The 26,922-nt window shown below is 33.4% G+C and overlaps 1 protein-coding gene across 1 annotated transcript; it reads right to left on the bottom strand.

Moving 5' to 3' along the window:
- Positions 1-892: 892 nt before the first annotated feature.
- Positions 893-8,911, bottom strand: LOC148864713 (triacylglycerol lipase OBL1-like). The gene is made up of 5 exons (XM_088977630.1): positions 8,387-8,911; positions 7,974-8,212; positions 5,535-5,568; positions 2,266-2,882; positions 893-1,453 (listed from the first exon to the last, which is right to left on the bottom strand). Exons 1-5 carry the CDS (start codon positions 8,706-8,708, stop codon positions 1,178-1,180), a joined length of 1,488 nt encoding a protein of 495 aa, XP_088833756.1. The 5' UTR covers positions 8,709-8,911; the 3' UTR covers positions 893-1,177.
- Positions 8,912-26,922: the final 18,011 nt, after the last annotated feature.

Raw genomic sequence — 26,922 nt, 5'->3', positions numbered from 1 at the left:
GGATCGGTTAATCATGGGTCAGTCTTTCGGTTTTTTTCTTACACTCAAAATTAAAAAAAAAAAGAGAAAAAATTATCTAGGTTGAGAGGTGACAGAGCCGCAGAGATAAGAATGAGAGAAACAACGACAGAGCCTAGGATGTGGCAGTCTTGGCGGAGTTGAGGCAGTGACCGGCATCTTGATGGTTGACACAACAAAGAAAGAGATGACAGGCGACAGAGAGAGAAAGGGGCACAGGTAAGCACCGAAGCAAGAGAAGAATCGGCCATTATGTGAGACTTGAGAGGTCATCGGTCGGAAGACGCGCCAGACAAAAAACTAGGAAGATGAAGAGAGTCAAGGAGGAAAAAGTGAAGAATTATAAAGACTAAGAGAGAGAAAGCCTATTGCCTATTATGGTTTAGGCTTCCGGGGAAAACTTGAAAAGAGGAGAAAGTGAAAAGGTGTCAGGCGGAGACAGACGCACACGGGTTTGTTAATTGGATATTTGGATTTAAAAAAATAATAAATTTATATAGAGAGGTAAGGTACTAACTATTTTTAAAATTATTTTTTTTGGACTTGTTTGAAAATTGAAAATGGCGCCAGGCAGTAGGCGAATAGAGTGACAAATTATTTTTTTGTATAAGGTTATCTGAAATCGAATCAAAATTTTTGGCTTTTTAAGATTATCAAACGAAATCAAATTGATCGATTTGATTAACTGATTTTTCGATTCGGTTTCAGTTAATTCGGTTTTCCAGTTTCTTTTTGTTTACATCTAATAAAATGTCATTATTAAAAAAGACAATTTTATCCCATTTAAATATTAATAATTCTTCCCTTATTTATAGAACCAAAATTTCATTGACCAAATTTCCTTAAATTCAAAAAATGAATGAACTCTAAAATATAACTAAAGTGATACATCATCTTATATTTTCATTTATTTTATAGGGCTACACAATGGAGGCAGCCCGTCCCCACACCCATAACACCCCCAAACTCGGGTGGCAGTGGAATTTCATTACAACTTCTCTACTACAAACAGCCAGACAACTTACCGATTGAGCTCTACTGTCGATTGGTTGTTTTATTTTCATTTAAAAAGACAAATGGAAAACATCAAACATAATATATGACCTAAATATATAAAGGTACTTTTTGAACATGATGAAAACCACATAAAAAGTTATCATTAAACAATGAGACTCTCTGCATCCTCCGGCTTCTTCACTACATTTAATTTCCCAAGTCTTGCATCGTTAACATAGTCCCTTGGACTGTGGCAAGACAACCCAGGAATGTGAAGCCCCACAATCCTGACCAGAATAGAAGTAAAACTCTCAGGGAAATCTCTTCCTTCATAGATGCCCACAAACAAAGCTAGAAATAAGTCCAACCAAGCGTAAAAGTACATGGGTAAATGGTATTTGGGATCGAAGTAGTTCTTATTAGGTTCTTCCTTCAGCACCTAGTGTTTCATACAAACAAATATAAACCGATAAAGTCAGAAAGCCAATTCAATTCTTTATGATAGTAAATGGAGTAATTGTAAAAGAGAAATTATACTAAGATGGTTTAATCACATGCATAGAAGAGAGAGAGAGACATTATACTAAGATGGTTTAATCACATTCATAGAAGATATTTGGCAACATTTATAAGAATTAATGTTCCTTTGCAAGATGAAAAGTAGAAGACAAAAAAGGGCACGGGTCGAAGAAGTAAGAAATGATTTAAACACTAATAACTTAATAATAGATATGACATTAAACAAAACGTAATGATAAAATAGGATTGAAGGGTAGTCAATATAGTTGGGATAAGACTCTGATAACAATGGTGACAACAATGACAATTTTTATCATATGGGCTTCTTTGATGAATATGATTTTATCATATAGGCCTAAAGAATCAAGCCTAAGGCCCCATTTGGTTCACAAGAATAGGGGTCTGGAATCAGAATCAGAATAGGCTATTCCAGTTCTAATTGTTTGGTTGAGTGGAATCGAAATCCTATTCCCATTCTTGTTGGAATGACATTCCCTACCCCACCATTGGAAATAAAATTCCAATCCTGCTGATTCCAATTCATATTTCCGTTACTGTTTGAACCATGCAAACAGACTATGAGAATAGATCATTCCGAAGGATTTTAATTCCGATTCTGACTCCAATTTCAATTCCAACTATAAACCAAACAGACCCTAAGCGCATTGGCTGTGAGCGAGATGTTGATTGTATGAATGACATGAATTTGCTTTACTTGTAGATATAACTTACCTTTACGTTATACCAGGTTTTGTAGTAAATGCATCCTCCGAAGTGAGAGAACTGTGAGATAATATCTTCAAAGGGCACCCTTGGAACGATGTCAAATCTATGAACAACTCTGAAATACCTCCTAACTACTTTATTTAACTTCCCCTCCATGAACCTCCCAAATTCTTTATCTCCAACTCTAGGCTGCCCAAAGGTGTAAACACCCAACAAACTATCCATGATTGTATCTTCCTTGTGATATGCAAGTATAGCAGGAAATATTGTCGCAAGTGCAGCACCTAAGCTGTGTCCTGTTAATATTATCCTGGCACCTTTGTGGTGTTCAAGCAATGTGTTGAGCTTCTCTCTGATGATGTAGTAAGCCAATTCTTTGTCTCCGTCGTAATCCTTGGGCCAACCTTTCTGAAAATCCTTGTCATCTTGAAGGCCGAGAGCTTTCATGAATCCTCTGTGAACTCTTCCCATGTCGCCCATAGACAGCCAGGAAAGGTCAATATCAGTGACCCAGTCCTTGGCATTGAAGGGTTCGGTGCCACGGAATGCCACAACAATCAGCCGAGCATCTTTTGCCCTGTCGCAGAAGATGAAAGCTTGGGTAGACTTGCTCTTCCAATACTCTGCAACAAGGGCTCTGTTATGGTAAATGAGGATCATGGATGTGTTAACTAATAAAAATGACGATTTTATTTTTTTGTAAAGTCTATGGTTATTCTACAAAAATAATTAACAAAAACTAGTTTAAAGGGGCACGTGTTATGCATATGTGCAAGTAAAGATAGAAGGGCGGTTTTTTTTTTGTAAGGTCCACGGTTACTATTAGACCTGTTCATGGGCAGGGTAGCCCAACGGGTTGGCCCAGCTTTGTCAGGCTTGGACAAGATTTCAGGTCCACATGCTCGGGCTTAAAAAATTGGGCCTGATTTTTTTCAAGTTGGGCTTAGGTTTTTTCAAAAAAGACCAGTTTGAGCCCAAGTCCGAACCTGACTTGATAATGTATTATATTAATAAAAATATATTTTATATAATAAAAAAGCATATATATATAATATAATTTTTTTTCTTCTCTTTTTTAAGTAATAATGAGACTTTTCATTATTTTTTTAGGTTTTGGGGTCTTTTAGTATAAATAAAACAACTTTTAATTGAATTAAAAAGGAAAAAATAACTTTTTCCCAAATTTTTAACCCGACTCAGATTTGAACCCGGGCTTCAGACTTTATATGAGGGTCGGGCTCGAACTCAAGATCTAGGCTCGATGATTGGGCCGGGCTCGGGCCTGAACATATTCTGTTAATGTAAGGGCAAAACCCGGCCCGACCCGACCCGTAAGCAAGTCTACTTACTATACAAAAATAACTAACAAAAACTAGTTTTAAGAGACAGATGCTATGCATGTGTGCAAATAAAGATAGAAGGGCAACAATATAAGCTATTCTGATTTAATTTTTATGACCTGCATAGATATAGGTAATGTGTTAAGGTATTGAAGCTTTCTTTGATATCTTCTTGCTTCTTTCATTTATCTTCTCTCCTTCACATATCAACAATGGAATTTATATTAAATAAGATCCATTTAATAGTGTTGCAAATGGTATCCATTTGTTTGAATCCAAATTTGAATAAAATTGATGAATTAAGGTAAACAGAATTCAACTTGTTTATATTTATTTACTTTTTTAAGTTTGCTCTTTAGGTCTATACAATGGGGGTAGCCCATCCCTAAACCCATAACTAGGGGTGGAAATGAATTGAGTCTTTCACGAACTATTTGAGATCAGTTTGCTCTAAAACAAGCACTGAATCGAATTCAAGACCAATATATAGGCTCGTTTTCTAATCAAGTCGAATTCAAACCTAATGTAACTCAGCTTGTAAGAATGGTGAACCTAATTGGGCCTATATATAGATATAGTAAAATATTATACATATAAAAATAATATACACATAAATATATATTATGTATATAATAATATTAATTTTTATATGTCTAACAATAATTAATTTTTATAATTCTTAAATTCTTATATGTAAGATAAAAAAATATATATATTTATAATATTTTAATTTTATAGGAAGCTTGGTTCATGGTGGAGCTCAAGCTTATAAGGTTTTGAGTCAAGCCGAACTCGAATTCAGCTCTCTAACTCAAACCGAGCTTAAACTTGAACCTCATGGCTTTCTAGCAAACTGAGTTCAAATAGTCAAATATTCGGCTCGGCTCAATTCAAATCTATCCCTACCCAATCAACTGGTTGCCATCATGCCAATTTGTTTATAATTGGATTGTACATACATGGATCCACATCAATTCCATCAGACGTGATTTGATAACTACATAAAATTAAAATAATATGTTTGTTAAAAGAATCAGGTTCAAGCATCGTAGAAAATTAATTTAAGCCATTTTATTCATGATATATAATACCAAAGTTATTTTTTATTTGTTTTATTAAAATTATACAGCATTATTAATTTATTTTAATAAGTGCATTGAATATCCTAATTTGATCCATTAAATCTGAATCTAATGAATAAGATTTAATTTGATTCTAAATATTAATATATCTGTTGTGACAGGAAGAGAAGAATTAAAAAAGCAAGATTTAATATATGGTTCAGCATTTTGTGCCTACGTCCACGGAAGGTTCTTTGGAAAATTCCCATTTTCAATCCATTAAAATTATAACACTGGTGAGAAAACTGGCTTTTATATGGATGAATTTGCTTATATACCTTGAAACAAAACGAAGTCATGGCTGTAAGAACGCAAAATTTTTTGTTTTGAAATACTTGTAATTTTTCCCTTGTTAGGCTGATACACAGAAATTTCATTTAAACACCTTTTACATAAAAGCAAATATAGCCGAAGGGGATTTTTTTTTTTTTTTTTTTCATTTTGAAAACTGAAAGCTTTTATATCATATATCACCATCACCATCATCTTCTATGCATGAGGCTGGCCACATGAATCATATATCCACTGTTAAATTAATAATGTTTAAATCATTTTTTATTATTTTTTCATTAATTCACTTAGGCTGTTTAATTTTAACATAAAAGGAAAAAAAACTGTTTTTCACTATCAAGACTCAAATTGAAAAGAAAACAAATGTAAATATATATTCAATGCAAATACATACAAAATAATACAACCAATGGAAAAATAAATAAAATAGCTACTAAATTTCAGCGAAACTTTTCTCTTGCTCAAAACAAACAATGTTGAAAAGAAAATGTCACTTTGTGTGAAGATTTAGAGTTAGCCTTACCATCCCAGAAATCATAAAATCCGACGAAGTGCATCTGCATAAGACAAAACAAGAATTAATTGTACCAACAAAATTTTAATTACAAATACAAAAATTAAACATGTTTTCTGAGCTCATAGTGTCATCAGTGAGTCAGGTCTGATCCGGGTCACAGTAAACCATGGTTTTTAAAACTGATTTAGCTACCGAACCAGTCAGGAGTCTGGTTATCGGATCGAATGGTTAATCCGTTTTAACAAAAAAAATAAAAAAAAAAATAAAAAAATGGTTCAAACTATTAACCGACCAATTTAACAGTTTATTAATCAAAATTAACGATTTTGTAAAAAAACGGTTTTAGAAAAAAATGAAACCGGTCAAATTCCAATTTTTCCGGTCCGATTTTAAAAACCATGCAGTAAAAAAATATGCATAACCAGTCCAAAACTAGATAACAAACCCAAATCGATCCCATTATTATATACAACTGTTGGTATCTGGTAAGACTCAATTTAATTGACAGAGTTCTATGTTTAGCATTAATTTGGTAAGATCCAATAAACCTACGAGTCTAATCTAAATCCATCCCAATGGAGTATCAAGGTTTTGTGATTTTTACTCGAAAAAATTGTTAGATACAAAATAGGTTTATTCAAGATTAGATTCATTAAAATACCAAGGTTCAAAATATTCTAATATATCATTAAATACTTAAAAAATTGCTAACTACAAATTGGGGTTATTCAAGATCAAATTCATTCGTTTAAATGAACTGGATGATACCAAAGTTCAAAATATCATAAACATATCGGTGTGTATCAACCTATGCTGCTACATATCGATTTATACTCTAAAAAAGTACTTAACCGTTTCAATTTTTAAACTTTAATAACCGATAATGGGATACATCCCCTATAACCCTATAAGGCTATAACGTATCAAATTATCAAACGAAACAAGTAAAAAAAGAGTTTGGGTCAAAATAAACATTTGTATTGATACTTTGGAAGTTGGCCGATACTGGTCCAATTATAATGTCACATCGAAGATCTAATACATGGCACCTTGGAACTGACTTGATATATCGTGATTGAATTTACATCTGTGCCCCACGGGGGGCGCCCGAAAGTACCCCACAAACACCCCACGTCCATATTTTAGTATACATTAGAAACATCTCTGCAGGTTGTCAGTGAAAGACGTTTGAGATATGCTGTGGGGCGCCCGAAAATACCCTTGTAGATCAATTGGCACCCCACAGAGCGTGTCTCACATGCACATCTCAGCGTGAAAACATCTATATATTCCCGATATATAATTGAGATGTAGTGTGGGTGCACATGTCTCTCATGGGAATTCTACTTAGAGCATGATGAATCAGCATTGATTCAATAAATACTCTAACAACCCTCTTGGAAATTTGCATTCGAAGGGTAGGCTACTGTAATTAAAACGTCTGGATCTGCTACCCACAATAACACTACGTACACACACCTACCCACAACCCACAAGACACTGCAGCTGCATATATGTAAGGCTGTAGTACCATTTGAATAGTGTGGATAGTAGATCGGGGATCCTATGAGACAAGTGTCAGAAAATTTAGAGTGTTTACATAGTATATGTTTGGTTCCATTTTAGTTTATTGAGTAAATGTTTATTGACTGTATCACATAGGCGCTCCATCAGCAAATGCCCCATTAGTTGCATTTGTGTGTATCAAAATTTGCAAAAGAGTAAATTTCGGTTTTTATATGTCTCTCCCATTTCAGGAAGCTTCATTTTGGAACTTCCTCAAACGAGTAGGCATTTATTAACATTTTGCTGATGTGGTGCCTAATAGCGTCTATGTGTCATAAACGTCCTCATTAATTGCTTTTCTCGGTTTTACGATCACACAAGTATAAAACGTTTACTCAATAAATGTAAATGGAACCAAACACCCTGATAATCATTGTGCTCAAAGATGACTATCAAGACTAAAGCTTCCAGCATAGAAGATACCTGGGTGCGTATTGTATAGACTGAATTTACATCTGTGCCCCACATGCACATCTGAGCGTGCATTGGAAACATCTCCTGTACTTGTCACTTGGAGATGTTCTCAATGCATGGTTTGGATATAATGTGGGGGCGCAGATGTAATATGGTGTAGACTTCTTCACCTGACCTGATCTTATTAACAGGCCTATTCTCATTGGATTCAGATCTACTGCCAAATCAGATGCTCTCAATGGAGACAGGATCTGCTCTTCACACCGATCTCACATGCACATCTCCAATACTTATAAGTTATTATTTACGGGAGATGTTCTCAATACTCGGTGGATGTGCCTGTGAGGCGCCTATGTATGAGGAACTGATCCTGGATGCCATCCATGAATGACAGGAAAGATGTTCCCAATGTACCGTCTTTGGCAGCAGATCCCTGCCCATTCTCGTTGATTATTAGAAAAATACCTTCCAATGGTTTGTAATAACATTTTCCACGTATGCTCGGTTCTCGTAAACTACTTTTGCAGCCATTACACAAAGATCTAGTACTGGATTAATCGCTTCGGCAGAGTCCAACAGCGCCTGCTCGGGCAGCAAACTGAGATCAGAGGAAGTTTTGTAGTAGTAGAGATCCTTCCTTCCGTCTATGTAGCCAATTATTGACCGGAAATTGACAGAGTCTCGCTTTGGTATGATAATTGACGCTGCACAACAGAAAATAAAGCAAAACTTACTTCTGGAATTCTAGAAGGAAAGATAGATATATAGATAGATAGAGAAAGAGAGAGAGAGAGGAGCAACCATTTGATGCAAATTTTGAGATAGTATACTGAGTATATATATGATGTTCAGTTCAGAGGCTCTTGTTGAGGAAATACCTTTGATGATTCGAAAAATCAGTCCAATAATTCCACCATTAAGCGAAAACAGATTCCAAGTGAACTCTACAATGAAACCAAGATAATATAAAGGTCTGTCAAGCAATAGTAATATCTTTTCGACGATTAGTGTAATAAGGGATATGAAAGTAAAGAAGGAAATCCCAGGCTTGGTTTCTTCTTGATGGCCAATTTCAACAAAATTTGAGGTCACTGATAACCTCCTTCTAAACAGCAAGGCACCAAGTATATCAGAAATCCGTATTTTCTCAGGATGATAGATCACATACTTCGGATACTTTGAAGGGGTGAAGGATGCCATGAGATCGGCCTGAGAATTAATGAAGGAAATGAAAGGCTTATTTTGGATAAAGAAGACTACCCAGTACCCAGCTGGTTTGACAATCACAGAAGTGTCAGGGCAATGCCTCTTATATAAATTAATGAATCAAGTTTTTTACGCCTACATTTTGTCTGTCTTCTCCTTTGGTAATTGTTCTCTTTTAATTTTCTCTCTCTTCATTTGATTTTTTCAACCTTATAACACTGATATCAAAAAGGAAAAAAAAGCTATCATCATTATAGGACCATATAAAAAGTTGAATTATCAACCCTAATTAACTCGTTGATATTTCTTAGAACTTCTGAACTGAAAAAAAGGGGTTCGACTATGATATGGAAAAGACATAATATATGAAAAATTTCTGACCAGTCAATTAAAATCATAAAAGTTGCAGCCAGGTGTTAGTTATCAAAATTCATGGGTGGGTTTTAATGGATCAAAACTCTTCTCATATCATATCTTTTTCTTATAACAGAATTTCTCGAAAAAAAGAGAAATGTTTACTAATACATAAAAATTTACAAAATGACAAATGTTTACAAAACAGTGGGGCCAGTAATCTGATATTTTTTTTTCTAATTCATGTATCCTTATAAAATTTATTTGACATCCATTTGTTATATTGTATATTTAGGATATATATATATATATATATATATATATATATATATATATATATATATATATAGAGAGAGAGAGAGAGAGAGAGAGAGAGAGAGAGAGAGAGAGAGAGAGAGAGAGAGAGAGAGAGAGAGAGAGAGAGATTTATTATTTGACTTAAGAGATTAAATCAAATTTAATATATAAATAAAAACCCATTTTATGGATCCTACATAATTTGAAATAAGTTTTTATTTTTTCTTTTTAATGAGGGTAATTACCATTTGAAGTTTATATATTTTTTGAGTGGGTAAACACATTAAAAGTAAAAGCTTTTATTTGAAAGTGGGAATAAACATTTTTACTTAATTTGGTTCAATTCATTTAAAACTGAGAATCTAAATGACTTTTTTGTTTAATATCGGTAAAATTCCTAATTAGTACTTTGTACTTTGGGCCTAATGCCATTTTGGTGTCCGAACTTTAAAATGCGATAATTCAATACTCAAACTTTTAAAATGTGACAATCTACTACCTGCCGTTAACTAGCTATTAACCAGTTGTCCCTTCAAGTGTTATTTAATTTTCTTTATCAACCATCTAAACGTTGACAAAAATTTAATAATCCCAAATCCTTGCCTTTTTCATTGAAGAAAATTGGGGTCACGTTTCAGTGCACATTTTGGTGACCCCAAATTTCTTGAATAGAAAAGGCAAGGATTTGAGACTGTTAATTTTTTGCCAATGTTTGGAAGGTTGATAAAGAAAGTTAGATAGTACTCGAAAGGCATTTATGTATTTTTCAAATACCACTTAACGGTTGGTTAATGGCTAGTTAACAACAGGTACTGGATTATCATATTTTGAAAATTCGAATACTGAATTGTCGCATTTTAAAGTTTGGGGACCAAAGTGACACTTGGCCCAAATTACAAGGTACTAATAGGGAATTTTCCCTTTAGGCTATGTTTGGTTTGAAGGAAAAGGTAAGAAAAGAAAGAGAAAGAAATCAAAACCTATACAAGATTTGTAAATGATTTCTTGCCTTTCCTTTCCTTTCCTTTCCCTACTTTTTCCTTCAAACCAAACATAACCTAAAATGTACTCCTAAACTGAACTGATAACCAAATTCACTTCAATTTGATTGGGCAATCTATCCTTTTTATTTACACGAGAACACCTAACACCTATTTTCGTTCATATATTAAGACATCATTCTGTCCCCACATCCAACAGCATTTCTAATGTATCATACCTTTCCCGTACATATTCATTACGCCCATTTGGCAAGCGATGTACTAGAAGAGATGTTAATAATCAGATCTCCCATCAATAAACACATTCCAACACCCCTACCTGATTTAACATCACACCTCATACAAGTTGGAATGCATTTAGTTGGGAGGAGATCGAAATTTGGAACTCTTGAGTTTAAGGTCTTATCTTCTTTTTACTGTTAAAATCTAATTGTTCAAAGAAACATTTTAATTGTAAAAATAAAATAATTCCTTAACATAAGAAATATCAAATGCAGCTTTAATAATGTTTGATATGACTTTTGTTTTTGGTTCTTTTTTATGTAATTGGAATCACCTATCAACAAAACACATTCCAATTCTCTATCAATATCATTTTACACTGCACATCTCACAATAAGACCAAAATCCACCATAAAAGTGAGACCCGCCGTATATGAAATGATGTACTGCATAGATAATATTGATAGAGGGTTGGAACGTGTTTCGTTGGCAAATGATCCAAACTCCTGTTTGATAACGTTTATGCCATAGCTTATGCCACGTATGCATGGGAGTGCTGATTTCTTCAACCATGCTGTTGGTAAACGTTTGTTATTGTCATTTTTCAATTGTTGAAAAAGGAATATAGTATGTATCATTGATGGTGTAATCCATAGACTCTACACACTTTAATCCCAATGAATAGTCTAGATTGATGACAAGCATTTTTTACACTACTAATCAGCAAATTTCAGATCCAACGGCTAAAAATTAATGAGGAACAAATCTGATGTCTCAAATTTAATTTTTTTTTCTTGTCTAATGTATCCTATGTGAATAACTATCATATGCATGATGTTAGCACATTTCTGATAAGTGAATGTAATGGTCCAATAGATATTGGATTTGTTTATATCCTATAAGGGCAGATCATATATAAGCTTGGATATCCAAAATCAGTACCCTACTTGTGGGTGAGTTTCCTTGATGTTGCTAAATTAATGGTTTAATTTGTGACTTCTCAAAACAATTTATTTTAAAATCCACTCTCTAAACATTTCAATGGACAAAAACTGATAAATAGGTAACACTATGAATTTATGGAGAGACTGATCTTCCATGCAAAATGATGGATGATGTACTTGCAAGACACTTTCATCTGTCAATGGGTCGGGTCCGACCCAACGAACCCAATGGACCCGAACCTATTGCTCGGTTTTGGTTCCAGGAATTGGAACCATTTATTATTAGTATGGAACCAATTTCACCCAGTCCCGAACCAATTCAGACAGTTATATTCATATAATACATAGCAAATTATATATAATATTTAATACATATTAAACACATTTATTTATTTATTTATTATAACCGGGTCTGCCGGGTCAGACCTGATTATCCCGAGAATGTCCGATCGGTTCAGTTCTAGGTCTGAAAATTACAGACCCTATCGGGTCTGGTTCGTTCTAGGTCCTCAATATTTCCTATTGGGCCGGTTCTGGTTCTCGCTGGTCCCGACTTAGACTCGACCCATTGACAACCTAAACTTTCACTTTGAATGTAATGGTCGAATAGAGTTTGAAACAATGCTAATAGCGTTTGTAATAGTCTAATAGTCTGAACCATGGTTTTCAAAATAAGACCAGACCAAACGATCGGATTGGAAAACTCAAAAATCGGTTATCTGACTGGTTTTGTTTCATCCAAAACCGCTTTTTGGCAAAAAAACATTGATTTAGTTGGCAAACTGCTGACCTGAGCAGTCGTACCATTGAACCGTTGACCTGAACAACAGTTTTGACCATTTATTTATTTATTTTTAAGTCAAAACGGGCTGTCCATTCGAACTGGACAGTCAAACCGTTCAACCCAAATACTAGTCCCCACAACAGTTTCTTTTCCAGCTGGTTTTAAAAACCTTGGTCTGAATCATGGGTCAATCCCCTAACATCTTCAAAGAAAAACTGATTTTAGGAATCCAAAACATGTTACTACTTGTATTGAGGCTAGTTCTTTCCTTAATAACAACTTCGACAAGCAGACTACTCATGTTTGAAATATATCATTTACTTGTGTTTGGTGCCATTGTAGTTCAACAATGGCTAGTTCTTTCCTTATTTGTTTATTATTCATTTATATCATTTACTTAATTTCTATAGTTTGATTTGTCCTTAAGGTTCCGATAGTAGTCCAACAACTTAAATCTCAAGTTGATATTACTTGAGTACTTAGTCTTTCTCACAGTTACCTTTTTGTAACTGGTCCTTTTCTTAGTTATCTGTTAGTGGTTGGTTTTCTCTCTCTAGATGCTAATCTAGATACACACCACTAGTGTAGTTATCATTTACTTTTAGGGGTTTTTATTGTTCAGTCCACCCCAATAAATCTCAACTCTATTGTACAGTTAGGGTAGGTGCCAACTCAGAATTGATGCTAATTCACGGGCGGGTATTAGTGTTATAAGTGGAGTTATTTTAAAATTTGAATTATTGTAGGTCTACAGTGAAATTCAGAATTACTTACCACCTAAATGGAAAATAGTTTCATTTTTAGGTCAGTTTTAAATTTTATATTACATTTCCATTGTTAATAAAATGTTTTTTATTTGTCATACTTATTTTTTAATATAATTATATAATATTAAAGATGTACCCAAGTTTTTTCTAAAAATGTTTGCAATTTTTGTATTTTCTTATTTCTATTTATTTTTCAAAATTGTTAAATTTTGTAATTTTACATTTTTATATTTATCACAGTTACTTTTGCTTAATATGAAAAATATAAAATATTAGTGATGAGTTTGGGTTACTCTACAAAATTTTTTGTTTTTTTGTAAAATTTTATATTTATATCTAGTTTTAAAATTTTATTATTTAATTAATTACATCATGCTTTAACTAGTTAGACTCAAATAGAGAAATGATTTTGTTTCTATGTTAATTTAATTTTTTTTTTCCATTTTCGTCACTAATAAAAATAACTTTTTATGATATTTACTTTTTTAGTATGATGAATATATAAAATTAGGGATGTGCCCTAATTTTGATATATTTTTATTTAGTACTGTGCATTGTTATCTATTATTAAATTTTATTATTTAATTGTGACATCATGTGTTGACCAAAATAGTTGAGTTGTCAACTTGTTGCCTAAAGAAAAATGATTTTGTTTTCAAGGAAATATTAAATTTTGTATTATGTAGTTATAATTAACAAAATAAATCTTATTTAGCACACTTATTTTGTGTGATTTGGTGAATTTATAATATTAGAGAAGTGCTCAATTTTTCTACAAAATGTTTATATTTTCTTGTAATTATTTTATTTTATATATTTTTAATTTTAGTTAATTATGATATCATAGGTTGATCCATTTGACTTGGATGGGTGATACATTAACTTGCCGTCTATTTGGAAATACAATTTTATTTTTAGGATATATATTTGTAAAACATAATATTATTGTACCATTATATTATGAGTTGTAGATTTAATTAATACGTTTTCATTGAAAATTAGTGGAATTCAATAATGAGAAACAAAAATACTTTAATGTAGGATATTTGATGAGAGAGATTCAGAGTTAATGCCTTATTCATACATACATGCATACAAACCTACATACATACATACATACATACATACATACATACATACATGCATGCATGCATGCATATATATATACATGTCAATTTCATTTAGCTAGTTTTCTCTCTAAAATAATGATGATAATGCATCATCATCATCATCATCATTCAATTGATGTTCATTTTCTTTATATTATTATTATTAATACTACTACTACTACTACTATTATTGCATATGGCAATTTGAAATAATGACGACGACGATGGTTTCTTTGTATTTCTCATTAAAACCCATGTAATAAAGATAAGTAATGGAAACTTGGTGTACTAGTGGATTTATTACCATCCAATTTAAATACTTGGTTTTAAATCTTCTTACTGACTTGGTCAACAATTAGATGATAATTTCAATATTGCATTTTTATGTTATTTTAAAAACATAGGTTTCTATACTATTAAATTCATGTGTTATAGATTTAATTAATGATTTTTTCAACGAAAATCAATGGTAAAAAGTAGAAATGCTTTAAATATTGGGTCTAATGAAAGAGATTAAGAGTTAATACCTTAAATGTAGGATTTTTGGCTCTAACAACCCCTAAAATTTGCGAAAAGGCCAATTTCGATCCTACAGAATAAAAAGGGCCTTTTTCAACCCCAAACTTTGATAAAAGGCCATTTGTATGCAAACACAAACGGCATTTGAAACAACATTGACAAATATAGTTAATTAAGTAAATTGCTTTCGGCCCTAAAGTTTGAAAAATTATGTGGCACTGCTAAAGTTTGTGAAATGTTACTTTTGGCCTTAAAGTTTGAAAACGAGCCACTTTAATAAAGTTAATTAAGTAAATAACACTAAAGTATTTAACTTATTTAACTCAGTTAATTAATTAAATTAAATAAATAAAGCTAATAAATCTAAATAAGTAAACTAAGCCAAATTTAAAAAACAACACAAAATGGAACCACTTTGGCCACTAATTTATAGGTCAACAATTCGATTGTCCGATCCGAATGGATCAACCCATGAAATTTTAGAAAAAAAAAAAAAAAAAAAAAAAAATATATATATATATATATATATATATATATATATAGTTATAAGAAAAAATAACTCAAAAACCATTTACTAGATCGAACAATTTAGCAGTTCAACCATTCGGGACAGGAGTCCAAGGTGTTTTTTTTTTTTTTTTTTTTTTTTTTTTTTTTTTATAAAAAAAATCTTGGCCATGTATAAAATGGAATTGGGTCATTGATTGATTCTTAGCTCGAATGGTTTGACCACTTGGGTATAAAATGGAACTAGACAATTAATCAATTCCTGGGTTGAATAGTTTGACTGCCCGAAATTTTTAACTTGGTCAACAAACTATTGACCCAAACAGCTAAACTGCTAAACTCTTCGATCCAATAAATTGTTTTTGGGTTATTTTTTATTTTTCAAAATGTCATGGGTTGATCCATTTGGACCAAACAATCGAACTATTGACCTAGAAACCAGTGACCAAAAGTGATTCCACTTCGGATTGGTTTTTAAAACCTTGCGACTTAATTTACTTATTTAGATCAATTAGCTTTTGTTTATTATATTTAATTAATTAATCTTGTATCCTTAATTTACTTAATTATCTTAATTAATGTAATTTTTATTTTACTTAACTAAGCAATTAATTTAATTTACTTAATTAAATTAGTGTAATTTTTTGTTTTACTTAATTAATTTAATTAAGTAAATTAAATATTTTATGGTCATTTAATTAGATCCTAAAGTAATTTACTTAACTTTATTAAAGTGGCCTATTTTCAAACTTTAAAGTTGAAAGTGGTCATTTTCAAACTTTAGCAATGCCACAAAATGTTGTATAATAGATCTGTCAACGCCATTTCTTATGTGGTCTGTTTTTGCATACAAAAGGCCTTTTCATCAATATTTGGGGTCGAAAATGACCCTTTTTATTCTTTAGGTTCAAAATTGTTTTTTTTTTTTTGCACAGTTTAGGGGTTGTTAGAGGCTTAGAGCAAAAAAATCCCTTAAATATATGTTTTAATGTTAGAGAGTAAGATGAACTAAAAAATGACACTACAAATTACATTTTCTACCTTCATAATGAAAAAGGAGCCAAATTAAAAAAAATAAAGTATTTAGTTAAGAAAAAGTCTAAATATTTGACATCTCATTCATACTTTTAATAATAGCATAAATGCATCAAATAAGTGAATAATGATTCAACATCATGTGTGTAGCATTTCATTTGGCCTATTTATTGTATGAAGCAATGATATGATGACACATCATCATCATCATTTTATTGATGTTTGTTTCCGTATCATCATCATCATCATCATCATCATCACTACAGCTATTATTATTTCACATGGCAATTTGAAATGATGATGATGATGATGATTATAATGATAATAGTAGTAGTGGATATAATAGTAGTAATTTTAATATTATTATTAAAACATGTAACAATGATATATAATTGAAGCATAGTGTATAGGTGGATTTACCACCAATTTGTTTAAATGTAGAAAACAAAATGATGACTTATTTAATTTAATGAATAGATCATTTGATCTATTTATTGGGTCACATGCTAGACATTAATCCTTAGATTTTTAATTTTTATGTTATTTCTACATTAATATAAATAATTTTATTTACCATGTTTATTTTTAATATGATGAATATATAATATTAAAGATATCCCTATATAGCCCTACAATGATACCCAAAAATCTGTGGTTCAATCTAACATCAGATCCAATTATCTTGGGTTTAAATGACGTATTTATGTAATTGGATCAGATTTAGATTTGACTACATCTAATCTAATTAAAATCCGAATTCAATTATATTATAATATTTATTACTTTTAATATATAAGTTTTATATAATTATATTTAAAATTATCAAAAAATATTTTTATATATTATATTATATATGAATATAATAATAATAATAATAATAATAATAATAATAATAATAATAATAATAATAATAATAAATTTAGTATGTTATATTTAGATTAATCTATATATATATATATATATATAACTCTCCTTGCTCCATTACCCCCACCCTACATTCTCCTTGACTCTCTCTCCTCTCCCCTTCCCACCACTCTCATTAAGCCATGTCACCATTTACAACCCAACTACCTAAAAATATTCCTAGAATCTCTCTCCTAATGTTTTTCCTCTAAACCATTAGGAACTTATCATGTTGCCCCACTCCCCAATCAATTCTTAAAATCTCTCCCCCAATCTATATTAATTCTCCCTCATTTAAAACATTCATATTAATTAATAAATAGTTAAATATGATTAATATTTAACCCAACCAATATTCAATGAGTATCAAATAGTGTTATTACCAAAAGTTAATAAATACGGTTAGTAAATTATCAAAAAATAAATATTCTTATTAGTATGGTTAGTAAACTATCAGAATTAATAAATATTGTTATTAATTAATTCATCATGACTTTTTAAAGTATTTTAGGTAAAAACTGCTATATTCATGTTAATTAACAACATTTTATAGTAACTAAAAATTCTTTAATTAATTTCTATAAAATTGAAAATTATATTTAACAATTATAAAAAAGTAAAAAACTTTAGTTATTGCTATTATTATAGTTAATATCTGAATGTAAATAGGGGAATAAAATATTATAATGTTGGAAAATAAAATTATTAATTAATTTATATTGGAAAATAAAAGATAAGCTAGTGTAATTTTGTTAGAAAACTACCTAATAAAAATAAATATATAATAACAATTTAAAATAAATTTCAATAAATCTCCATAATTACACAAATGTAATATATTTTTCAAAAATTTTCATAAAACTACATTTTCATAAAATAACATTTTGTAAATTAAAAGATGTAAAATTTTTGAAATTTTATTTAAAATCTATTAAATAATTATTGGAATATTTTGGAAATTTTAGAAAAATTTATTACATTTGATATATTTTGGAAAACTATTGAAAAATTATGCAATTTTCATTTTAAATTATTGAAAATTATTAAATGTAAATGAGTATGGGAAAGGGAAATCTGTAATTTGAACCAATAATTACACAAATTATTATGATAAATTAGTATAATAATGGAAAAAGGAAATTATTGATTAGTTTATATTAGAAAATATAAGATCAATTAGTGTAATTCTATAAGTAAACCTCTTAAAAAGAAAATAAATTATTTAATAAAACTTTTAAAAATAAGTTTAAATAAATTTTCAAAATTACACAAATGTAATAAATTTTCCAAAAAATAATAAAATTACATTGTTAAAAATTAAAGACAATTTAGTGTATTCTTAGAAATTTACCATGTGGTTGATACTCAATGTATCCTTTTGGTCATTTTTGTCATCAAATTGAATATTAGGTTGACGAGGAGTGGGTACCTTGCCTTGTACCCACTTGACACTAGGGACGGGGCCGAGAAAATTCGAGGGTTCTCCATCCTTGATGAGGATTGGGTCCCTTGCCCTATACTCACCCGACACTATGGGCGAGGTGAGGAAATTCAAGGATTCCCCACCCTTAGCGGGAATGGGTGCCTTGCCTTATACCCGCTTGACACTAGGGACAACGTGAGGATAGGGTAGAGTGTCATGACTACGGGGTGGGGTGCCCTGCCCCGAACCTGTCCCATTGCCATTCCTATATAATTGTTAGTTATTAGTGAGATTAATAAAAATGTTAGCTTTTGCTATTATTTTTATTTATTTAAAGTCATTCAAAATTTTATTTAAAAATAATGAAAATAATAATGATTATTAAAATTACTACAAATGATTAATAAAATTAAATTTATTAAAAATATTTATTCATATTAAATTAACAATAGTTATTTTTTGTAAATCATCATTAAATGAAAAATACAATTGTTAAAATTTTAATATTAACAATAACTTTGAATACTTTTAGTTAATTAACAACAAATTTTGATTATTAATTTATCAATTAATTAATAGTAAATAAAATTATGCAATCTTTCATATTTTCTCTATGGGTCCCCACTTAGTTTATTATATATAAAAGTTGAAAAGTAACTAACTTTTTAAATTTTTGTATTAAAAAATTAAAGTAGAATCAGATTAAATCCAAACCCGATAAGATTCGGATTTTGTTGAATCCGATAAGAATCTGATCCATTTATAGTCTATCCCCCTAACTTTTCTACAAAATTTCTATAGTTGTTTTACAATCTATTGTATTTCTTTCTACTTCTTAAAATTTTACTATTTGACTGGGACTTCGTGGGCTGACTCTATTTAATATGAATGATTAATCGCCCACCACCCAGGTGGAAAACTATTTTTTACAGTCCATCAATCGCTGTTCGATGTTTCTAATCAGTATATTGGACGTACAAGCCTCTCCGCTTCCGTTCCTTCCAAAGTTCCCACATGATGATTGATGTGGGCCACTGTTGCCCAAGCATCTGTTTTACAACTAGCATAAGACATCCAACAGCAAACTCTTTGCCAAGCTGATTAGTTACCACTTTCCAACACAAACTTTCATGATATTGGTTAATTGCATGGTTTTCAAAATCGACCCGGAAACCGAACCGGTCAGGGGTCTGGTTTCTGGGTCAAGCGGTCTGATCATTTGAATTGAACGTCAGCCCGTTTTGACAAAAAATAAAAAAAATAAAAAAATAAAAAATAGTTAAAAGATTTAAAACTGTTCGAATAGTTAATCGCCCGGTTCAATGATTCATTGACCAAAATCAACGAGTTTTGAAAAAACAGAACTAGTCCCGATTTTCCCGGTCCGATTTTGAAAACCATGATTGATTAATTATAAATTACTATTATTTCAATATCATGCCTTTTCGTTATCATAGTCTAACCCATTCCACAAACCTATACATGACATCACAAAGAAAGTATGCTGTAGGACTTTGAATAACCACACTCCCCTAGAAATTTGATACCAGTATCATAGTCAAACCCATTCCAAAAGCTTGCATACAGGACATCACAAAGAAAAGGACATAATCATCTCATTGGTAGATCTGTATAGAACCGATTTGTGTACCATAAAAGAAAGATTTAAATATAGAGAACAATTCAAAAGCATTAGTACCTGGTTTTTGCTCCATCCTTTGCCCGATCCCCCTCCCAAACACTCGATCATACTATTTTATTCTCCCTGAAATATCAAAGAACCTGATGTAACCGTTTTCGGCCACGTACCAATGTTTTGTGATGTAAAATTTTTTGGCTAAGTACCTTGTTATTTGACCCGGTGGTGGCATGCCTTAGTGATGAGCTACTTGGTAGTGAACTGCTTATTGGCGAACTGTTCGGTGGAGAACTGCCTAGGGGCGAACTACTTGGTGGCGAACTGCCTGGTGGCGAACTGCTTGGTGGCGAACTGCTCGGTGGCGAACTGCCTGGTGGCGAATTGCCTGGTGGTGAACTGCCCGGTGGCAAGCTACTCGGTGGTGAACTGCCTGGTGGCGAACTGTCTGGTGGTAGACTGCCTACTAGGCGGCCGATGACTTAGAGAATGCTGGAGCTCCCTGGTGCGGCGCAATCCGACTGCCCTCTGCATGAGGTGGTCTTCTTTCCTTTGTAGGCTGCGGGAGCTGAGGGACCTGCGAGAACTAAATCAGAGGTCCCGGGGGTATTTTCCCAGTGGGGGCTCTCCGACGCTTAAGTTAGCACTCTTATTGTAGAGAGCTTTGAAGATAATATGAGAGAGCTAGAGAGCAGGGGTTATTTCCCCTTTTTCATCCCCCTCCCCTTTGGGGGGTGAGGTCTTTATATACCGGAGTCCTCGCGGGTTAGGTGGGTGAAAAGCCTCCAAACGGTAAGACTTGTCACATCCTGTCAGAACCGGGGTACGGTGGTAAACTCCTCGAGGTCGTCTGGCTGGCGCTTGTGTCAGGCGGCCAGGTTGGCGCTTGGGCCAGGTTGTCAGAGGGGTGCCTGCGTCAGTCGGCGGGTCAGTGTCTAGGCCAGGTCGTCAGGTCGACGCCTGTGTCAGTTGGCGGGTCAGTGTCTAGACCAGGTCGTCAAGCTGGCACCTGTGTCAGTCGGCGGGTCAGTGTCTAGGCCAGGTTCATCAGTGGGCGCCTTGGCCGGATCATGTGCTAGGCTGGTCCAGGTTGGCCAGGTCGCGCAGGCCGCACGCCGCACGCAGCTCGCGCAGGCCGTGCACAGTACACGCAGGCCGCGCGCGTGCCGCGCAGGTCGCGCGTGCCATGCGCAGTTCGCGCAGGCCGTGTGTGCGCGCCGCGCAGGTCGCGCGTGCCATGCGCAGTTCGTGCAGGTCGCGTGTGCCGCGCGCAGGTCGCGCAGGCGCACGTCAGGCTGCGCGCAGGTTGCGCCAGGCCGGCCAGACTGGTGCCCGGGTGGGTCACCAACTTCGTAAGTTTGTTGGCTGGGTGTTTTCCTAGTTGTCACAAGGTGCCACATGTCACAATTTCACTGGAGGGCCAAATCTGCCCTCATCAGAACCAAATAGTCCAAATCTTAAGCTTTGAACTCTAATGATCTCATCAACACCACCCATCAAAGATTTCATTTCAACGATTCCGATTAACTAAGGCCTTCAAAGAGTAAAACTACTCATCCATATCTCACTGATCACACCAAACCAACCTATCTTTAACCCCAAAAGTCAAACTCATTCAACCTATTAAATTTCATAACAAAATTCATTCATTTAACCCTTGACCTATCCAAGATTCCATTCCAAATTGGTCGGAACACCTATACCACAAGTTCTCCTAATTTAAACACATTTGAGTTGATCAAACCTTATCAATTCATCTAGAACCCTCAAAAACCTACTTAGTTAAATTTTAGCTCAAAATTCCTCTATCTACCCATTTATCAAGTGATGATTCTATTTCAGGCTTTAGATCTCATCTCCACCGCCCTAAAAATACCATTAAAATCATAACGCATCAATTGGCATCCCGATTTTCTCCCAACCCATGGAATTACAAAAATACCAAAAAAAAAAAAAAAAAGCCCTTAACCATACCCATTTAGATCCAAAAGTTTTTTCATTCGGAGGTTTCCTTCTTAAACACCCGGAGAACGGCGGCCATCCATCATCCAACCCTCTCTCTCTCCTCGTACCCGAGTGTCAATGGCAATCACTATTTCTATCCATCTTCTCATCGTCATCCACCATTTTGGACGGATAAAAGTGTAAAACTACAATTCATAACCAACTTCGCGCCGCGTGAGGAGCAGAAGGGCCAACCATCATTGCCTATTTTATGTCTGACTGAAGGCCAGGCGTAGTTTAGTAGTAGTCGACAACAATGACCGTATTTGCCAATCTCTTCAATTTCTCTGCTGAATGATCTGATACCTCCATTTGCCCATCATACATTGCCAAACCTCTAACCTAGCACCCTAATTCTGTTAATCTATGGCATCAATCCACCCAATGCTTATTATTTCTCTTTGTTAGAGTTAACTAATTGTGTTAAGTCCTAATGTTATATTTGGTTCGAAGGAAAAGGTAGGAAAAGAAAGAAAAAATTTGAAAAACCTTGTATAGGTTTTCCTACCTTTTCCTTCAAACCAAACATAGCCTAATTGATTCTAGCTCCTTGGACGACATCAAATAAGAATGTAAAAGCTAATTAATGTGTGTAATACATTTCTTCTCTTTTCAAAAAGAAAAAAAAATCCGACCCGTTTGTATCCATCAATTTATTAACTGATATAGTTATAATACCAACTAATACCCGACCTGTTTGTATCATCAATTTATTAAGTTAACTGATGTAGTTATAAATTTATAATACCAACTAACCCGATATTTTTACATGGCAAACCATGGGTTGACTTTTGCAATAAAGATGCAGAGGGAATTAGGTATTTTGTCTGTCAATAATAAATTATCTTTTTTTTTTTTTTTATGCTTCTTTTTCATGGTAATTGAGCGGGTTGGGTCAGGTTGGAGGTCAATCTAGGCCTCGTGACCCTCGTCCTAATACAAACTTCGAGCTTGAGCATGTCTCAACTCGAGTTAGTTCAAGTTCCAGCTTACCAACCTAGCTCCAAGATGAGCTTAATTTAACACAAACTTGGGCTGGCGTCGGGCTTGGGTTGGGTTGAATCAGGCTTGAGCATGGCAATTGGGTTTGAAAGATTTTATGTCGTATAATATAAAGATTTTATGATTATTCTAGCAGGTCCCCGTGAGATGTCGAAATTGGGCTTAAAACTTGTTGTTTCATGGAGTTATACAATTGGGGATAGGGGTGGCAATTTTCTCCATCTCCACCAAGTACCCGACATACCGATCAAGCCGGTATGGGATGGAGATTGCCTTAGCGGCAATAGGGTGGGGATGGAATTAATAGGAATACTTAATTGGGGATGGGGAGTGAAGTCCACACCCCACCCAACCCTGATTATATATATTAAATATATGTATATATATTTTATTAAATATATAACATTATTTATATTATATATATATCAAAATATATTTAAAATATTATTTTTATTTTTCATTTATTTTAAATAAATACCTTTCTAAAAGCAAACTTTTAATTAAAAAATTTGAGGATTCAGGTCCCCAATGGGGAAGCCCTTTCTATCGAGGACCGGAGATGTAGGCTAAAATTTTTGTCAGGGATTAATTTAAAACTCGAGGTTGGGATGGGCAGTATGATCCCCACCCCGAACCCGCCCATTGCCATTCCTACCCTAGGGGTCATCCCCTAAACCTATAAACAACCCCAAACCCATAAATATAGTTCCATTATTTATGGTAATTATAAATATAGTATCCAATACTTATGGAAATTATTAAAAATTTCCAATTATTTATTTGGAAATTGGAAGTTTTATAATTTAAGTTTCACTAAATTAACAAAATCACTAATTATTGCTCAATAATTATACTAAATATAAAAATTACTGAAAATATAAAAATAAATTTATATTTATTGAAATTAATTTTCTAATAAAGAATTACTGAAAATTTTTAATTATTGTTTGGTAATATCATTAAATATTAATAAATTGGCCAAAATTACTGAAAGTATCTACAGATACTAAATTGTACTTATTATTATTTTAATTATTAGTAATTATTGATTTCAATAATTAATTTAAAAAAATCTGAAATTAAATTACCAAAAGCAGTAATTTTCAGCAAGTAGTTCTTAGTAATTAAAATTTTCAATTTACCAAAATTATGAGAAGTTATAGTTTAGGTGTTGATATTTACTAACTAATATTCAATAATATCAGTATTTATTGAAAATATAAAAAAAAATTCACAAATTAATTTAACTACCCAAATTAATTTACCCACGTTTTTGGTTTTTAGATGGTTTATAATATAGATTAAGAGGTGTCTAATGAGGAATTTTAGATGGGAGAGATTGTTTTGGAGAGATTTTAGGAGGGGGTTAAGCTTATTGGTAACATGAGAGGAGAGAGAGAGAGAGAGAGAGAGAGAGAGAGGAGAGAGAGAGAGAGAGAGAGAGAGAGAGAGAGAGAGAGAGAGAGAGAGAGAGATCTGAGTGGAACTCTAGTGAAGAAGAGAGGGTTGCCACTAGGGGTGGCTATGAGCCGAGATCTTCACGAGCTATTCAATCTTGGCTCGGCTCGGTTTCAACAGAGCTTCGAGCCAAGCTTGAGCCTCTCGAATAGCTACATAATAATAATAATAATAATAATAATAATAATAATAATAATAAGTATAAAATTATAGAAAATAATATATACAATAAAAATATTATATAATATTTTTATTTTATATATAATAATAACTAATTATTGTAATTCTTAATTTTTTAATTATCAAAATTGGACTCACTATTCTTATATTTCGATTTAAGGCACGAAAGGAGGCATTAGGTGAAAAATAAGGCTAATCAGGTAATTTAGCACAGTTTCGGCGCTGTGTGATAATTTGGGCATAACTCTCCTATCCGGACTCTAGTTGAGATGATTCAAGATGCATTGGAAAGATAATGAAAAGCTATACAACTTTCATGTTTTTAGCTTTGATAGATTCGGACTGCATAGATGTCCAAATCGGGCCCGAATTCTCTGCAAATTCGTAGAGAAGCCCAATTCACAGAAAGCCCCAGTTCACTGGAGAAGACCAACCAAATTCAGCATGCAATTTTTTATATATAATATAAAACATTTTTCTCAAGTTGATCTTGAGCCAAGCCGAGCTCGAGCTTATGAGCTTTTGACTTGAGCCAAGCTCGAGCTCAAGGTTCTAGCTTGAACCGAGCTCAAGCTCGAGCTCAATCCTCGTACTGCCTTAGTGAGCCGAGCTCGAATAGTTAGCTGTTTGGCTTGGCTTAACTCGAATCCACCCCTAGCAGCCCGGTGGCTACATGGAAGGGTTAGGAAGGGGTAAGGCATATTATTATATGTTTTACTTAACAAAAACAACAATTTCTTAAAAACATTTTGTTTCTAATAAGAAAACAGGAGCTATAGAAGACGATGGCACTAGGTGGCCACTAGTCGCAGGGGGAGTAGCATTGTCCCCCAAAATCCGAAAAAAAAAAGACAAAGAGAGAAAGGGGCAAAGGAATAAAAGAAATGTCCACAATTATGCCATTGAAAGCTTCGTTAGTGAGCCAATCCACCACCGCCTGGTTAGCTTCGCAAAACACATGAAAATACAGAGGGGTTATTCATTTTTCGGATTTTGAGAAGGGGAAAGTTGGTCAGTGGGATCTAGGTTCCCATTGATCAAGAATCCCATGTTCTTTTTTCAAATTTATGTGGTACCAGGGTGAGTTTATTTTCTCCTAGGTGGATAAATAACTTTCCCACCTAGGGGGAAAGTTGCCAACACTTGAATGGGACAAAAATACCCTTTTTAATAATGGATTTTTGTGGCTAAAATGGTCATTGCCTTATTTACATGAGAAATAAAAGAATATGGGTAAATGCACTTACTCGGATAAGTGTTTCCTAAGAAAAACTTACCTAGGTAACTGCATTTATCTGGGTAAATAACTTACCGAAAAGCAAAAGAGGACTGAATGCCAAGATCCATCAACAGTTTCAAAGTTCAAACATAAGCACTCATCAATCACAGATTTCATCTTTTTAGGAAGTCCATCACTTAAAAAGGAGGAACAAAAACAATTTCAAGTTAGGAGGGCACTTAAGCTTCCAAACACCACTTGGAAGCCCAATTGAAATAACCCAAATTAAAGAGGCATTCATTTGGGTAAGCCGTCTCAACAGTAAAATCACCTTTAGAAGTATGGGCTAGTGAATCCCCGCTATTGGAGTTTATGGACCTTCTGGCTACAGAGGATCTGCGCACAGTTCTGGATGTTGTAGAGTTGTAGTGCAAAGCGAAAGAATGGACAACGGCATTTTCTAAGAGTCCGGATCTCCTGCCCACACAAACTCTGCCCACATTTATCTCAGCCACACATGGAGAACATCTCATCCTTTGCATAGTATTATGCAGGGGGAGATGTTCCGAATTCACGGGGATAATGTGTTGTAGGTAGACATGAGTAGGATTCTCGTAGGCAGGAGATCCAGACTTATTTTCTAGGGACTCTCTTGTCACAATTTGCCATTTCGCCATGCCATCAAGTACCTTCACACCGTACTTGCATCACCCCGTCAAAGTGTCATCTAGGTGTGTCTTGGGTGGGGCAACATGTGTATTTTGTATGGGAGATTACTAATGGCATTATTATAAATACTAATATGATTTTTATATTAAAGCACCAAAGGTTTAAATTACTCTTT

This window comes from Nelumbo lutea, chromosome 3, assembly GCF_056320005.1.
Source record: "Nelumbo lutea isolate HS-2025 chromosome 3, American lotus-T2T, whole genome shotgun sequence".
Taxonomy (NCBI): domain Eukaryota; kingdom Viridiplantae; phylum Streptophyta; class Magnoliopsida; order Proteales; family Nelumbonaceae; genus Nelumbo; species Nelumbo lutea.
This window is presented reverse-complemented; position numbering and strand designations above follow the sequence as displayed.

Bases quoted from the DNA above. Each gene is read 5' to 3' on its own strand.
- LOC148864713 (XM_088977630.1), bottom strand. From the start codon at position 8,708: ATGGCATCCTTCACCCCTTCAAAGTATCCGAAGTATGTGATCTATCAT. The intron at 2,883-5,534 runs GTAAGGCTAACT...CCCTTGTTGCAG, and splicing joins ATTTTATGATTTCTGGGATG to AGTATTGGAAGAGCAAGTCT. The intron at 1,454-2,265 runs GTAAGTTATATC...ATGAAACACTAG, and splicing joins AAACCTGGTATAACGTAAAG to GTGCTGAAGGAAGAACCTAA.